The sequence below is a fragment of the Rhipicephalus microplus genome, chromosome 1 (genome assembly GCF_043290135.1).
Source record: "Rhipicephalus microplus isolate Deutch F79 chromosome 1, USDA_Rmic, whole genome shotgun sequence".
Classification (NCBI taxonomy): Eukaryota; Metazoa; Arthropoda; class Arachnida; order Ixodida; family Ixodidae; genus Rhipicephalus; species Rhipicephalus microplus.
In genome coordinates, this window is record NC_134700.1 from 276815451 (window position 1) to 276832502 (window position 17052).

A 17052-nucleotide genomic window follows, 5' to 3' on the forward strand; every position below is an offset into this window, starting at 1 on the left:
GGGAACAAAACCCTCTAGATCTACAGGCATTAGTTGTTACAGTGCACCGCTCGAGCACCTTGGCCCCATGCGTCGAATTCGGAACACTGGGCCGCACTGCTCTTCACACTCACAACTTGTCGAGCCCACCTCGCAAGCATGGATAGGGAAGGTAGCACTTTCTGTATTCGGCTGTGCGCAGATATGCAATGTCTTCCTTGTTGCAAACGTTATATACGTGTGTCAGGTCCTAAACTCCTTGAGAGATAAACACCAGGCTATCATTATTTAGTTTTAACCTGCAGTGTAGGAACTATGACGTAAATGGAAAGGAGTTAACGGGGACGAAAAAAAATGCCCCTCCTCTTGGCGGAACCCAGGACCTTTAAATCGTGCATGTGATGCTGTGCCAAGTATGTAACAACGAACAGCGATTTCTTGTTGACTTTGCTGGCTATTTCTGTACGATACCGAGGTCAACGCACACATGCAACACTTTCGATTGTAGCCGTTAACTTAATCTAAAAGGGTTACTATCAAAATGCTTTCAAGACTCTGCCAAGTCAGTGAGTTGCATGTGAAGTACGAGCATCTATGAATTGAATTCTTAAATAGAGGCACAAGAGACAACCCTGTCAAAGCAGTTTGTTCTTAAACAGATCGACAAGCCATATAACATGATGTTTCTCTTATGTTGTACGACAGCAGGCCATGCTAGTCGGTGTCCAATCGTTCAGTACCATCGATTCTAAATCTGCAGCAAGGCTTACGCAGGAAACAGTGATACGCAACTGTGACACCAAATATATGCCAGCATCGGTGTAAAGTGCTGGTGCTATTCACAGAAGGTTGGCCCCAATTTACAGTAGATTTAAGCTACATTTTACATCTCGCAGGGAGACCACAGATCTCGAGGGCATACTCGCTTGAAAGCAGGAGCATGTGTACGCGACACCATGCAGGAAGAGACTGCTGACGTCTACACTTGCAGCCACAAAGGGAGATCGAATTGTCATCAAGAATTTTTTTCCTTTTCATAATACGAATAGTATAATAAAATGCAAATGAGTAAACAGTGTGTATGTATTGTACTAATGCTTCTCTGCAAAGTCTCATGACTGCATTTCTAGCCATATTATTCGTGGAATTCCTGTTTAAATTATGTAGCACATGCTCAATTCTGTCTCAGTCTTCATAACCAGAAGCATGTCTGCAATTGTGGGTGGTTCTCGACCCCTTTAACGAAAAGTTGGTTTACGGAACAAAAGACCAGGTTCAATCCACACTTAGGTGCATTTATTTACAGCTGGTCATAATACCATTTTAGCCACTCAATGCAACCACTCTAGCTGAACTCCAACAATGAGCTATTGACTGCACACACAGAAGAAAAGTTAGCCTGGGCACAAAGTCCCAAACCCCAGCATGGCCAAACTTTATGCAATTCTGCAAATGCTTCCCTAAAAGGTATATACGTCAAAACTAAATGCATGAAGCGCAGACAAAGGACAAAGTGTCAATAACTTTTACTCTTCCAAGCAATAGCGTACGTACAAGGTAATCCCCTGCCACAGTGTGTTGGGCACATTTCTACAGTGACAACACCAGCACACGCGCAACAGATAAAGAAAAAAATCTTGAAGGGCTGCCTCGACAACAAGAGCTTTCTCAACATCACAGCTGCGTCCGAGTGTGCATGCGCTCATTACTCGGCAGTCGAAGTGTGTCAAGAAGAACACACAATTAAAATGCGCCTCCACACCTCAGACTTCGCTGTGGCACCTTTTCAAGGGCTTGAAATAACAACCACTGCTACCTCCTCGGATGTGGCACGTTTGTGCCAGCCTGGCAGATAGTACCCATTTTGCCTGGTGGCAAACAACTCATCATTCTAGAACAAGCTATCACAAACTAGAGGGTCTGTCACCGGGTTGCGTTAAAGAACGGCAGCGGTACATGTGTGGAGTCTTTTTTCTTCCCCCCGTCTTTCTTTCTTCAGTGGCTCGGCAAAGACTCCCAAACCCGGCAATCCGGCACCATTTCAAATGAATGCCTACGTGTCTGTAACTATGCGCGAGGTTTCTACAGAGGCAAGCGACAGAAATTCTATCCTAACATTATGTGCCACAAAAGTCCTCGTATGTGCAAACCCTCGCGACTGTTTTTTTAATTTGCTCGAGAGATCCACTTGGCGGCGCGACCCCCCACATGTCTGTATATGCAGAGAGTGAAAGAGAAAGTGGGGAAAATCCACGACTGAAAAACACGCATCACTTCTTGCAGTGTCCACTTCCTTTTTACATCTAAATCTCAAAAACTGCAAAAACAAAAAAATGTAAGAACAATCGGGCAGTGAATTGCGACCCAACAACCTATGTGAAATATGCAACAACTACGATAGAGAAGTGGCAGCAGCGTACGAGAAGATAAGAGGGGAAAAATTTTAGAAAAAAAAGTGATAAGGATCGCAGACGCACTGCTGCAGTTCTCTGGAATGTCCGTGGAAAAGAGCTGCCTTAGAATAAGTGAAAGCGAAAAGGAAGTTGTGGAGCTCTGAAACGCTTTCGAAACAGACACCTCTTTTGTTGACCCGTCAAGACAGTGCCAGCTGAACGATAAGTAGCAATGAATGTGACTGAAGAATTAAAAAAAAAAAAGAAGTGGCAGCAGACTAGTTCTGTATATTATAGGCTTACCGGGAATGCACAAATACAATAAAATGCCATGGCTGTCTAAAATAAAAGTGAAAATGACAACGAAAACATAAAAAAGGGTTCACCAATGTTCTCCCAACTTCACTGGCACCAAGAACCGAGCAGCGCACATAATACACGTACATTATGATTTCGCAAGGGTGGTGGTTGGGGGAAGCAACAGAGATAGATGATATAGTGGAGGGAGAGAGAACAGAAGCCGCTTTTTCCGGCAATGCTAGCATCACACATGTTTTGTGTAACGTAGAAGCGCGTGCCTCTGCGAAAGAGCACACGTAGTGAAACGTAGGATGGCTCAGTCCACCATGAGCTCAAAGTGGGCGCTGCCTATGCGGTCCTGGCGGTCATGCTTGATGTTCTTCGCCCATGCCTTGCACTCCATGTTGATGAGGACGCCTCGCTCAGGCCGCAGGAACTGGACAAACACGAAGGGCGACAGGTAGCCCGGAGTGTTCTTGTACGGGAAGTAGAAGTTCTCGATGCGGTTGCTGGGGAAGTAAGCCAGAGGACCCATGCTTTCCACATCGGCCACATTCTGTCGAGAGAAAAAAAGAAAAGGTGTGGGAAGGCGAGACAGTGAAGCAGTTGCCCTTGCCAGACATCAATCACAGTGAAGACTCATTTTTAGAATGGCTATCGACACCAAGTTCGAAAGCTGAATTTACTCTGCCATTCAAATCTCCAGTACACAGAGACAGCTGTGACGAAGCGCAAAGCTCGGGAAATGCTGAAAAAGTATTTTATTTTCACACCTAAGGTTCTTTTAGCACAACACACTTACTGACTATTAAAGCATGTCAGGCTACACTATAAATTTTTGTGACATAGAAGAACTAGTTTCTATGACATAATGTATCAAAACATTTAAAAAAAAACCCAGGCCTGCGCTGAAGGCACAGTACAGTCACAGTGAATGCTAGAAGAGCGGTCTTTTAGAGCCTTTTCAAAACACTCATTGGGTAACTACTGCAAGCACACTTGCTTGGTACCCACTACGGCTATAATAATAAAAATTTTAGGGTAGTAGGCCGACATTCGACATGCTATCTTTTGTCATTCGACATGCTATCTTTAGAGAAGTGTGGTATCCGCTAAACTATAGCGAGGAATTGTGTGCCAATTATTCATGCCGTGGCTGATGACGATGAGGAATCATGCTTGAAGTGGGTATGCGCTACAGTTAATAGCTGAACAAAAATAAGCTTTTGTAAAGGGTTGGAGCATTGGACGACCAACTCGTTACCTATTCGCATTGCACGACGACTGTCTGTTCTTTCGCTGTTTTAAAACATGTTATAAGTCTTATTAACGCGATTGCTTTCCCGCCAGCCCAAGCCAGCCCAAGGCAAGTTTGCCAACAAGTCCCAAGCACCGGCGTGGCTCAGTGGCAGAATACTGGGCTGGCACCCAGCTGACCCGGGTTCGGGCCCCACTAACAGCGAGACATCACTAATGGCACTTCACAGGGCCACAAATCACAACATGCATAGCTCAGTCGCACACGAAGGCATCCTACACACCTCGTGGTCAGTCGCCATTATGTAATGGCGACGACACTGTCAGACTCTTCTGACGGGAGGCTATTAGCAACACTGTTTCGGTTTCGTTTTCACGCGCAGGCAATTTCTGGACTATTAATCGATAGAAAGATGCATGGATTCAATTCTTTTTTAAACTTGATAATGGAGATTCGCTCGCACCTTTACGCTGCCATAATTTCATCTACCTTTCTAGCAGAGGCACAAGGTCATGCCGTGGGCTTATTCAGGCGGTCTATACCCAGATTTTGGGGCAAGGCTGAGTCATTGCTATATTCTTAGTTTTTCGATTATAAAACGCCCGAACTGTACGACTGTTTTGCGTGGTCCCCTGAAAGTTGTATAATCCGAGTTCCACTGTATATCAAAGAACAAAAAAATTTTACATGCTCGCAGGAGTTGCTGCACATTCTAATTACACAGAAGCACGCTGCACTAAAGCTACACCTGCACGAATGTCATAACAGCCACATCTCACATAGATATGGCATCATTTCATATTACATTCATTTAAACAAGCATGTTACACTGTAACAGAGTTTGTGCAACTTCGCTTATTTTATATTGGACTATTCTCTATAACCATACTCAATAAATTGAGGTTTGATGCTTTTGAATGTGTAAGTTCATATTGTAGAAGAAGGATGTTGCAGACATGCAAAAGCACAGACCATGAAACTGTTCCCAGAACACGCTATTTAAATAATTGCTTTTGAGAGGATTCTCAATGAAGAAGAGAAGACAATTTTTAACAGCAAAAGCTATCGTGAGGTGACGTGGGTCGCATGCGCCAGAGTTGTTCACCGTCACTGAAGCCTGTAACTACTATTGTGCGTAATAAAAAAAGTAAATAGAAGCGCGAACACAATGGGATTCGGACCCTGATCTGCTGCGTGCCAGCCCAGTATTCTACAACAGAGCAATGCTGGTGCTTGAAACTCCGCTGAAAACTGGCTTTAGGCTACCTTGATGCGAAGAAAATAATCTCGCTAATATGAATAACAAACCGCTTTGAAACAGCAGTAACAACCAGGCGTCGCACAATGTAAATTGTTCAACGAGGTGGTGGCTGAATGCTCCAACCCACTACAAAAGCTTCAGGCATAATTCTTCATTGTTGTCAGCCACAGCTTAAAAAGATTTGCACAAAATTAATTTCAAGTGTGTAGCGGGTACAATATGTTCTCCAAAGAATGATGAAGGATGGCGTAGCGAATGCCTAACTACTACACAAAAAATTATTTGTGACGTAGTGGGTACCCTGCAGGTGTGCTTGTAGCAGTTATCCAAAGAGTGTTTAAAGAGGGCTCCGAGACAGCAGCTCTTCCAGCTTTTGCTGTGGCAGTGCTGCACGTTCTGCGCAGGCCTGGCAGTTACTTTAGAACTTATTTCTTTCACTTTTACTGTATCTAGCTTAAAAGCTCATTATTTGTTTATTCATTTATGACCTGTTTGAGTCCAGCAAGGGTGAGCATACAGAAGTATGCACCCATGCACTTGATAAAATGTTTTGCCACATGTCTCGTGGAACCTCTGGTATACAAAAACAATTGCACTTTCTCAAGAAATTGCTGCATTTAACATTTCTCTCCGACTGTTCCCCAGACTCGGATATAAATTTAAGCCTGTGCCATTCTTTAGCGGTCCGTCTCCTAGCAAAAAGAACATTGGTACCAACAGACAAAATGCTGTTGCGACCTGACAAGAGATATGCATCAGAAGTGGTGAAAGACATATCACAGCAGAGGTGTAACATGTAAAACAAGACTTGCCTCTCCCTCGCAAGTGATGTAGACGTAGTTGGGGTCGTAGCTTTTCTTGACATCGTCAGGAAGTTTTTGTGGGTATGATCCATTTTCATAAGGCTCTGGTACCCAGCCGAAAATCTGAAAAGCAAGCGACCAATGAATAGCAAGCAGGCATCAACAGCGAAGTGAGAAACGAAAAGAATAACAAGTCCCGCAACATAGGAAAAGTCGAAGCTGCTATGCTCACTACAATCCTATGTAGCGTCAGAACCTCCCTTCCCCCCCTTTTTTCTGGGCAATAAGAATGAAGCTTCCATAATGAAATGCTATAGCGTAAATGTAGAACTTTCATGGTGCACAACCAAGCATTCAACACTTTTTCTGGTAAAAAATTGAGTTCGCACTCAGTCTCTCCTTCGTTTCATGGCTGGCCTTTCAAATAAAAGCTGCTATGCTAGTTTGCATTCCTAAATACTAGGTTTGTGTGAATATTTAAGCACTTCAAATATTCAAATAAGTATGAACATATTTAAATTCTATTCAAATCTAAATTATTGAAAATTGCAAAGTATCGGAAATGATCGAATAGAAGTTTATTAATCCACATGTGAACATCTGTAAAGGTGCTTTCACTGCAGTGGAGGGGTGGTAAGTAGCAAAAGCACCTATTAAATTGTATACAACCTACTATAAAAGTGGTTTCACTGCATTGAAGTAATGCTAAGCGGTGAAAACACCTATCCAGAGAAATCTGCACTGTCGCCAAGTGCCCTCTTCAGGGTTAAAAGACATATTTACCCTCTCATTAATATATCATTTTTTCAGTTTGAAAGCTTGTTATACCGACTTAAACCCTTGTCACACGGGTAAGCTTAACTGCTATTATACCCAACTGCAGTTAGCGGACTTGACCACAGTCAACGTAAACCAGACAGAGGCGCTGTCACAGATTTGCAGCACTTACAAACTTGTATGCGTTTAACGAACACAGTTTTACCATTCGTCAAGGCTGACGTTGAAAATGCATAATGCCGTTAATAACAAACGATTGCACAAGTTCTAGAACTGGGCTATTCTGCGCAAGAACGATTTGTTTCCAACACGTAGCTAGGCATTCGAAAGCTATAGCTACGCATAGCTACGAGTCTCAGTAGCTGTCCCATCGTCAATGTTAAATTAAAATAGCAAGCCTTTCGTGGCAGTGTTGACACACATAATTTATCTTCCCAAATGCCCATCAACACCTCCGTCATCGCAAACGTTCAGTTAACTCGCTTTTGGCTGAATATTTTGCTCGGAGCCAAACTGCTCGCGTCCAACATGGAGGCCGCCCTGTTATCAGTTTACGGCACTAACAGGGGGTGCCTATCTCCGTATACAAAAGCGCTCGTTAGTGGTTTAACTGTGGCTAGGATTGTCGTGTGACTAGGTACAATAGCTGTTAGACTTAATGGTCGTCGTACTTGACTGTGGTTAGACTACCCGTGTGACAAGGGTATTAAACGCTCCAAGTATAGTAAATTGTAAAACATACCATATTTCACAGGTTATCACTTGCATTCTACCAAAAAACAAATCCAGCTACTATTCAAAGTTGTTTTCGCTTTCTTTGAACCAAAAAGAATGACATTTGTACATGCCTTGTTTCAATTTTTTTTAAAAGGTGTGCAGGTCAGTTGAGTCATGAAAAAAATGCGTCTATGTGACATATACTATTAAAAATTAATTTGACATGGTTCAAACCAAATCATCATTGGCTTTGAATTTGCTTTAAGCCTAAAGTTCACTATTTGCACAAGCCTAATACAATTACTAAAACTTGCATACAGATGATTCGAGTACACATTAGAACCAAGCAAGAACTGCAAAACGAATGAGTTGTGTACTCTGAAATATGCTCTAGTTTTGAAATCTGCCTGTAGTGGCACTCGGCCTGTCGTAGGGTTAAAACAACTTTATCAGTCTCACCATAATCAAATGAAGAGAGGTTCAATGCACAAAGTTTAACTGAAGTTAAGTTTGCACTGTAGACCAAAACAAGGGAAAAAACTGAGTTTGCTAGCAATACACGTGATTTAAATGTAATAAAAACCTTTTCACTAGGATTGTTTTGCACGTTCTAAAGCTAGAGCATGAAACAACAAAGGAACTAATTGAAGCATTAGTAGTATCAGATGAGTTTATGAAAAAGAATTTCGCTATTACACATTTCACAAGGCACTGACAATGGCCAAAAGTTTGAGCCAGCGCAGCATTCCAAACACAGACTTAGGTGTCCATTTCACATTTATTGTGAGAATGCACCATTCAAGCCAAGAGCTAAACCACCTGCTAACTTTTAATAACTGAAAAAAAAGAAAGTCACAATTTCGCCAAAAGGGCAAAGCAATGAATGCGATAGCAACATATTCGAATGTTTTACAAAGCAAGGCTAGCATTTTTAGGAGCAACAATATTTGTAGTAAGCATGCGCTTGCCAAGTAGCCAAGTTTCCTGCGGCAAGGCCACAATAGAGGACCACAAGGCCCACGCGTAGTGACAGCGTTGATACACAAAGTGAGGCTGGCAGTCAACTCATTTGGATGCGATCTCGCGTAAATCTGCAAAACCCTGGTGTAAGAGAACACGGCGGCTCCAGGTGTGCTTTAGGCACAGTTTTTTCGTGTTGAGAGCGCATCCCGGAGAAGCTCCCGCCTTCTTTAAAAACACAAGGCGTGCGCTAATCGCTACTGCGATAGCGCGGCAACCGTAAGCGACCCTTGCCCCCTTTTTTTACTGGCAAGATAAGTGCGCGCGCAGACGAGCCAAGCCGGAAAGGCGATGTTTGTTCCACAAGAAAAGGAAGCTAGCGCATCTTTCCTCGTGTATATATATACTACATTTACTCGCATATTCCTCGCACTTTTTTCGACGAAAAACTGATGCGAAGTTGGGGGGTGCGAGAATTACGTGGGGAAAACTTTCCACAAATACGTACAGGGCGAAAAAGAAAACGAAGTGGCCTCAAATCGGGATTCTCACACCAGCAACTAACAGCAAGCTTTGAGAACGACTAATTGAAATTTACCTCAACAATAAAAGCAGAGGTTCAACACAAGGCAAGATTTATTTGAGACACAAAAAGTGCAAGCAAATAGTTGAGAATTACAATACCATACGCAAAGCTTGTGGGAATTGCGGGCGTAGCGGTAGCGTTTGTCACTTAACAGGAGCCCTCAGAAGGTAAGCAGTGGATGTCAGTATTGGGCTGATGGCTATTCAACAGAATCGTCCGCAGTTTCCTTCTGAAGAAATAAAGTTTACCATCAATCCCAGTCTAAGGCACACAGCAGGTCCAACGCGTCTTGGTGGCTTTCAGCTGCTGTCAACACTAGCGAGCACAAAACTCGTCGACTCCGAAGGGCCTGCCGGACGTCCTGCTGCCGTTGTTTAGTGCATGATCAGTCACTTCCAACTTGAAAGCAGCCATGTAGCTTCAGTATCGCCTTATAACGTGACAATATTACCGACTCAACATACAAAACAAACCGCAACGGGCACTTGCCGTTTTGGCTTAGATTGGATTGAATCTCCGTGCAATAATAGTATGCTTGATACTTAAGAGATGGTGCCAGATGGTGCGTGCTATCATCATCAAGGGCTCGAACAAGCAGACGACATTATTGCGGCAATTTTCGGGGGTGCGATAATTACTCGAGAAAAAAAAATCGTATTTTTGTTGGGTGATGTGGGGGGTGCGAGAATTATGCGAGTGCGAGGATTACATGAGTAAATACAGTACATTCATATATGTGAATGATGGCGGTGGCGGCAGCGACAGCAAAAACTAACCGAGACTGTCCATATAATTGCTATCACAATAAAAGCTGGCTGCCTTAGATTGGTAGGGAACGCACTGAAAAAGCTGCTACAATTTAATTCACAGTTTCTTTGAAAATAATCTAATTACTGACCTAGAGCGAATAGAACGTGAACTTAAGCACTTGATTCCAATCGAAACCGATGGGAACTATATGACTGATTGCCAAAATGCTGAGTGGTGTAGTACAGTTAACTGGAGTAATGTGCACTACTTGCTGCTCTGGAATTATGGGCATAAAAATGTTTTCTGTCAGCTGAAGGACTGAGATTGTTGCACAAGCGCGGCAACAAGCACAACTTGTGCCAAGAGTTGTTCGCGAGCTGTCAAAAAAAAAAATAATAATAAGATGCTAGATTTCCACTAGACTATGCAAAAGACATTTTCCCCAACACTTTGTGTTTGTTTGCACAACCATGCCAACAGGACACCGACCACTCAAAGTGAACCAAGCTGCACTGATTTTGGCATTTCGATTTTCATTGCTGCCCACTGCAGACTCATGAGCGCAAGTATAAGGGGTATGCACTGAACCTTGATCTGCAAGGGGGCAACACCATCGCTGCACCATTTAGAAGGTCCATTCGTACTCGCCGTCCTGCTGTTCGTGCTTCGGCATGCAGGAGCACAGGAGGCTTCTAGACATCCCAAGTTTCCATGCGATTGATTGATCGATTGATATGTGGGGTTTAACGTCCCAAAACCACCATATGATTATGAGAGACACCGTAGTGGAGGGCTCCGGAAATTTCTACCACCTGGGGTTCTTTAACGTGCACCCAAATCTGAGCACAGGGGCCTACAAAGTTTCCATGCGAATGTGACACAGTGCGTGCAGAGTGTTTGTCGCGCGTGCGGCGAGCGCAAACCTCCAAAATGGCAACGTCGATGCTAACAGCCTCGAGGATGACATCAAGTGCATAACCGCTATATGGATCATGGAAGAAGATGCCCAAACACTGCTGTCAGCGCTGTCTGATGACAGCTTTGCGCCATCGAATGCACAGCCAGAACAGTGCTCACACTGTAGACTGCTCTATACTAGACAACGCAGACAGCAATTTTAGCCCAAGCTCCCACTATACATATGCTTTTCCTGAAGAGTGATATATTTTCTCAAACATATATTGTCAGCAGATTTAGAAGCAAATATTTACTTAAACCCTTAGCTTAGAGAACTAACCAGTTTCGACTGATAGGCGATTCCACAATAACTCCATTGTCCTAATTTTATGACATTCATTGAGAACCTGAAATTATGTCATTTTCAAAATTCGCACCAGAATGCCAATGTTACGCAAAAAATATCAAAGTATTCTCTTTCATGTTTACACTACATTGGCTCCATGGAATTTCCTGAAATCTGCTATGACAAGTACCTGGCTTACTTAGAATGCAATGAGATTCATTTTTGTCAACAAGAACCTTGAAGGTCCAAGCAGATTATGGCACGGTAAGTTCACAACAATAGGCGCTCATGTGTAATGTCAAGGCGATGCACAATTTTCCATCGCTTTCTCACGACAAAACCAGAGATTTTGGCATTGTGAAAGAGCAGTTTACAAACACAAGAAAATCTATTTGCTGTCCAAGAGGATAAGCAGCATACCCTATTGAGCTTCAGAAGGACGCATGGTTGGCCATACTCGTATCCGAACTGTTGAGCGCTGGAGCAGTTGCTAGAAATGTTCTCGAGAGCAAAACGGCACGCCTTGTCTTCCTTGGGGTCGATGGGCTGCTCGAAGCTGCATGTGCGCAGGTGCTCACCATCCGCCTCTTGCCGGTCATAGTCTGACAAGCATCGCAGTAGAGACAACAAAAGATTACAATGTCGTCTGTTGTATGGGGTTCCAAGAAGCGAGCATTTTATCACGACAACATTTGCGAACTATGTAGTTCATATTGTCCCAAACACTGCAACCAACCTCAAATATTTTCTCGACAGAGGCTTGAAATGTCAGAATAGCTGGCGAACAAACGACTATTCCAGGAATTGTAAAAAATGCTATCAACATAATGTTGCACTTATATAAAAGCAGGCAACCTTGGACATGCTAGTTTAATATGATCACAAGTAGACTAAATTACACAGTCTACATGCACACAAAGTGTCCGGTCACTGCACGATAACTAATCAAGTCATTTTTCTCTTTTACCCCCTTCATCAGCATGTACAGAGACTGAAGTCCCCATCACTTCCAACTTTCTGCTTAATAACAATCATTGAAAATTCATAACATATGTAAAAGAAGAAAAAAATGTAGAAACAAATGAATAATTTGCCTCATCTCAAATTTAGCATAATCTGAGACAACTGGCTCATTAAGATTTGCTAGTTTCAGCATGGAAATGGCAAGGAGCACTGCATATAGCAATTACAAAATTAGTTACCGAAACAACATCACTATTTCTGCTACAATAAGTGGCAGAATTATCCGTACAATTAAAATTCACTAGCAGCGCACTATAAGACTAAACGCCCCGTATGCGAAGTCAGTGTTGAAGCCATACATAATCACGATGCCATACAAATAACCGAGCAAGTCCAGATTGTGAGATGGGAGCCATACAGGTGCACTGCACAAGCTTTAGAGATTGTCTATATTCTCCAAGACCACCTGTACTGCATGACACAAATCTCTAAATTCTAGCCAGGAACGAAATAAAATCAGTAAACAACTTAATCAGTGGTGCCAGAATACTATCAAGCTCCCTACTGATGAAGCTAAAGCCGGGTAGCACTCACGAGTACTAAAGCAAAGCAATATTTTAAGGTAATACGCCCTGAAGGAACATATGGTAGCTGTGGGAGACCCTCTTTAATTTCTATGACATGTTTTTTTTTTTTTTTTATCTATGTCAACATGCATGAACGGTATTGCACTTTGCGCCTCCTCAAGACTCGCCTTTCTAAATTGCATCTGCCACAGACAGAATAAAACAAACACCTACCTATCTCAGCAATCTGAACAAGATTATGCTGAGAGGACACTGTTAAGTGAGCACACAGTTTGGATGACAATGCTCACTCACCCTTCAGAAACTCTTGAAGATCCTCAACCCAATATTTCCAGTTGCCTCCGCTGCCAGCCTTGAAGTAGATGAGGGTACTGTCAACATTTTTCTCCGGTGGTCGCGGGCGGAAGCCCAACCCTATCAAGAGACAGCAGAACGTGTTTATGCGCCAAGTTAGCTACTAATCATTTGAAATTTGCTAATACAGCTACAGAAAGCACTGCGGATGTTAGCATACATGAACATGTGCCACATGATCCAGACAAAAAAAAAACGTGGTGCATGAATTTATGTTAACAAATCTTTAGGACTGGCGGGCATAGTCAATATCTTCACTGTTTGCTCCAAAAACTAAATTTGAGACAAGAAGAGCAACGCCCAAACCAACACTCTTCCAACATTGAAGCAAAGTACGATTTATGCTGCAGTTCCAAGGTTAGCTTGCTTTGCCTTTTCAAACCATTAATAAGACATGTAGAATAACGAAGTTAACTAAGCCAATAGGTGAGCAATATGAGAGCCATGGTGAAGGCATATAGTTTGACAACCTGAGCTTCTTAGGCATCCCAATTTTAAGTTAGGATCATGGCTAGCAAGTGGGTAAAGCTGTATGTAAGATTGATTGATTGATTTGTGGGGTTTAACATCCCAAAACCACTATATAAAAGCTGTATGTAAAAATCCATTGCTTTTTGCAGCGAAATAGTATTTTTATAGCAAGTATCTAATTTACTCACAAATTTCACAAAAAATCTTGGATTCCTGTATAGCATATTTAGCAGCACAAAGCTGCATCGCAAACACCCGTAGCACCTAGGAGATATCGACGACTATATTCGCAACAACTTTACTCCCTTGCCCTGTCACTTGCGCTAATGCTTGAAGTCATTTGTCTAGCAGAGTTGTTTAGCGACTCCTAGTGTGCATCGCACAAAAGGCTGCGAGATAGTGCGAATGAAAAAAGCAGCACCTGCCTACACAAAGAATTGACTGAGTTTGTTTTAGATAACAGTCCCTCACAAGGCAGTGGTGTGCGTCATACCAACTCGTGTGCAAGCAGGCCAACGCGTCCTTTACGCACTGCTCCAAACTGCTTGACGCAGCGATTATACTATTTGTAGAGCGAAAAATAAAGGGGATGGTCCTGCCTCTTGCACAGCAATCATACGTATTGGCTGCTATTGCGACATCTATTGGTACCATCACAGTCGGATGTTTTCAACGAACTGGATATAACACAATCATATTTACCTGGAATTGTTCCGATAGCACTTCCGTCTAGCACCCATGTGGGCCTTATTGTGTCCAGTGTCTGGTAGAACACAATTAGCATAATGGTCCAAAATGCAGTAAGGCATGCGAAGAAGATGATGTAGAAAACGGTGATCTTAACTGCAAGAGAGATAAATTGAAGTTAACATCAACGCAAGCTTAGTGAAACGCACGCTAGAAAAGCGGATGGAACGCATTGCAAACCATTGCGATCCTACGACGCAACACTTGTTTTCTCAGCCGTACGCGGTGCCTCGATTTCACAGGCATTACAAGGGGGCAGACAAGAATAGCCGGTAACAAACCACGTGGAAGTTCAAAAACTCGTTTTTCTGCATACACTGAAGTAACTGCTGATTGCATGGGCGCGGAGCGTGGACGGCATGCGAACAGCCGCAAAGCGACCCGCTCAACTCAAGGTCGTTCACATAGCGACCAGCCCATGCAAAGCGCTCATCTTTGCTGCCATCTCACCGATAAACCGAGCTACAGTTGTGCACTCTTCAACGCTCGGGTCCCCGTCCGCATGCCAGAAGCACAAAACGGCGATACGGGCACGAACGACGAAGTACGCGACGAATGTCCTCAGTTTGACCGCGAGACAGCCATGATACCCGAGGATGAGAAGGGCGTGGAGGGAGCAAGGTGGCGAGGGGGGGGTTGCTTCGACGGCAGGCCGTCTCGCACGGTAAAATATTCCACCGATCGTTCCGCGGTCTCTCGTAGAGAATCTTCCAAAGTCCGGGCACTCCCAGAGCCACTGATACGACGTCCTCGGAAGGAACATGCCCAACCCCCTCCCATTTCGCTCGCGAGGTGACGGGCAATGCAATCGGATATCCAGTAGCACTGGCCGAACTCGTGCACTTCGAACGCCGTGTGCCTAAAGCATGCGCTCGCACTAGAAAAACAGTCCCAGGTACTCACACCAACTTAGTCCGGTTCGACCGAATACTTCTTTGGTGTCGGGGTTGTACACAAACCGCAGGAAGCCGCCTTCTTTTTTGTCGGCCTTGTGGTATTCTCCATCCTTGCCGGCCATGTTTGCGCCGCGCCTGCGATCGATGGAATGACGCTGAGGCAAAGCCCCGGATGCACAGTTGCACTCTAGCAGCGCCGCCACGATCGCCGCGCCGGTGGCGCCGCCTGTACGGCGACCTCATTGCCTGCCTGACGCCGGCACGATGACGACTTGAAACACCCTTTCCCCCGCCGTCCCACCCCCTCCGCCAATCCTGAGTCCTTGTGTTTCAATTTTCTTGCCTCTCTTACCTGTACCGCAAGTAGTACGTCTCCGAATGAAGCAGCCAGATTTTCCATCACTGTGCAGCCGATAAGTGACGTAAAGGATGGAGTAGAGTAGAGTAGAACCTTGGACAGTGGCACAAACCCACGCCGGGGGATTGGCCAAGAACCGGGTAGCAGCCTTTCCATTCTTCTCTTTCTCTTTTACGCGCTCAGGTGCGAGTTCTCCAATGAACGGTACAAATCGCGCTTCTGTCAAAACAACAACAACAAAAAAACAATTGACAGTTTTTTTTTCTTTCTCTCTCTCAGGCTCTAGTCATGTGCACGTTCTTCAACTTCCAACCTTTCTTTCTCTTTCAACCCCCTATTCCCCAACGCCACTGTAGGGTAGCATACCGGATACTAGCATCTGGTTAACCTCCCTGCCTTCTTTTTTTTCCTCGTTTCTCTTCTTTTCTCTTCTTCAACTTCCACCAACCTCCATCTTCCCAGCCAACTATACCCTCCTCAATTAATAAATAAAAAAATAAATAATACAGTTAAATGACATTTGAACACTGCAAAGAAGTTGAATGAAATATAAGAGAAATGAAGGTATGGATGAAAGAAAAATAATAACTACCTGGTTATTTTACAAATATGCAGGGCCGTAAACAACATAGCCTTGAAGAAAGTAGCGTGCTTATGAACTCCTGCGTAATCTTTTCTCTCAAGTTCGTGATTGCTTGAAATTAAGTTGTTTTTTTTTTCGTACTGTTTCAACTGTTAACTGTTTATAAGTACTCAACGTGACAACCAATACAAAAAAAAAAGAAACCATTGATGGACGCAGTCCTTTTCCCATTTGTTTGTTTGATATTTGAAAAGTAGAAATCAAAATTATATATATATATATATATATATATATATATATATATATATATATATATATATATATATATATATATATATATATATATATATATATATATATATATATGAGATCTAACAGACAGTAATGCCAAGGAATGTACAGGAGAAGTTATTAGAACCAATGAATGGAATGTAAATAAGAAGAAAGAATAGTGGATGAAAAAATAGCCAGCCGTGAGCAGGAATCCAACCTACGACCTTCGAATAACGCGTTTGATGCTCTAACCACTGAGCTGTTATTTTTTATCCACTTTTCTTTCTTCTTATTTACATTCCATCGGTTCTAATAACTTCCCCTGTACATTCCTTGGCATTACTGTCTGTTAGATCTCATTAATATTGTGTCAAAACACGGAAAAACGAGCCCTTAGGTATACATTTCTTTCCCATATTATATATATATATATATATATATATATATATATATATATATATATATATATATATATATATATATATATATATATATATATATATATATATATATATATATATATATATATATATATATATATAATGGAAACATTCGCGAAAATGGTAAGATGTCTTCGATACGTCTACTATATCCCAAAGTACTACTAGCTTGTTCTCTTCTTTTCCTAGCCCTACAGAACAAGAGCACCGCAGCGAGACACACAGGAGCCGACATGTTTGCGAGGACAACCGTACTCTCTTGTTTACGAGCGACGCTCGCGATGAATGGCGGCGCCATCTTTCAAGGCGGCCACTTGCAGCATCAAACAAGTTGAGCTGAGTGAAAGTCACAG

The 17052-nt window shown here is 43.0% G+C and overlaps 1 protein-coding gene across 1 annotated transcript; it reads right to left on the bottom strand.

Annotated features, from left to right (window-relative positions):
• Positions 1–1253: 1253 nt before the first annotated feature.
• Positions 1254–15212, bottom strand: nrv3 (sodium/potassium-transporting ATPase subunit nervana 3). Its single transcript, XM_037436161.2, has 6 exons — positions 15053–15212; positions 14105–14245; positions 12872–12991; positions 11448–11629; positions 6004–6117; positions 1254–3228 (listed from the first exon to the last, which is right to left on the bottom strand). The coding sequence occupies exons 1-6, from the start codon at positions 15165–15167 to the stop codon at positions 2989–2991; spliced, it is 912 nt and encodes a 303-aa protein (XP_037292058.1). The 5' UTR covers positions 15168–15212; the 3' UTR covers positions 1254–2988.
• Positions 15213–17052: the final 1840 nt, after the last annotated feature.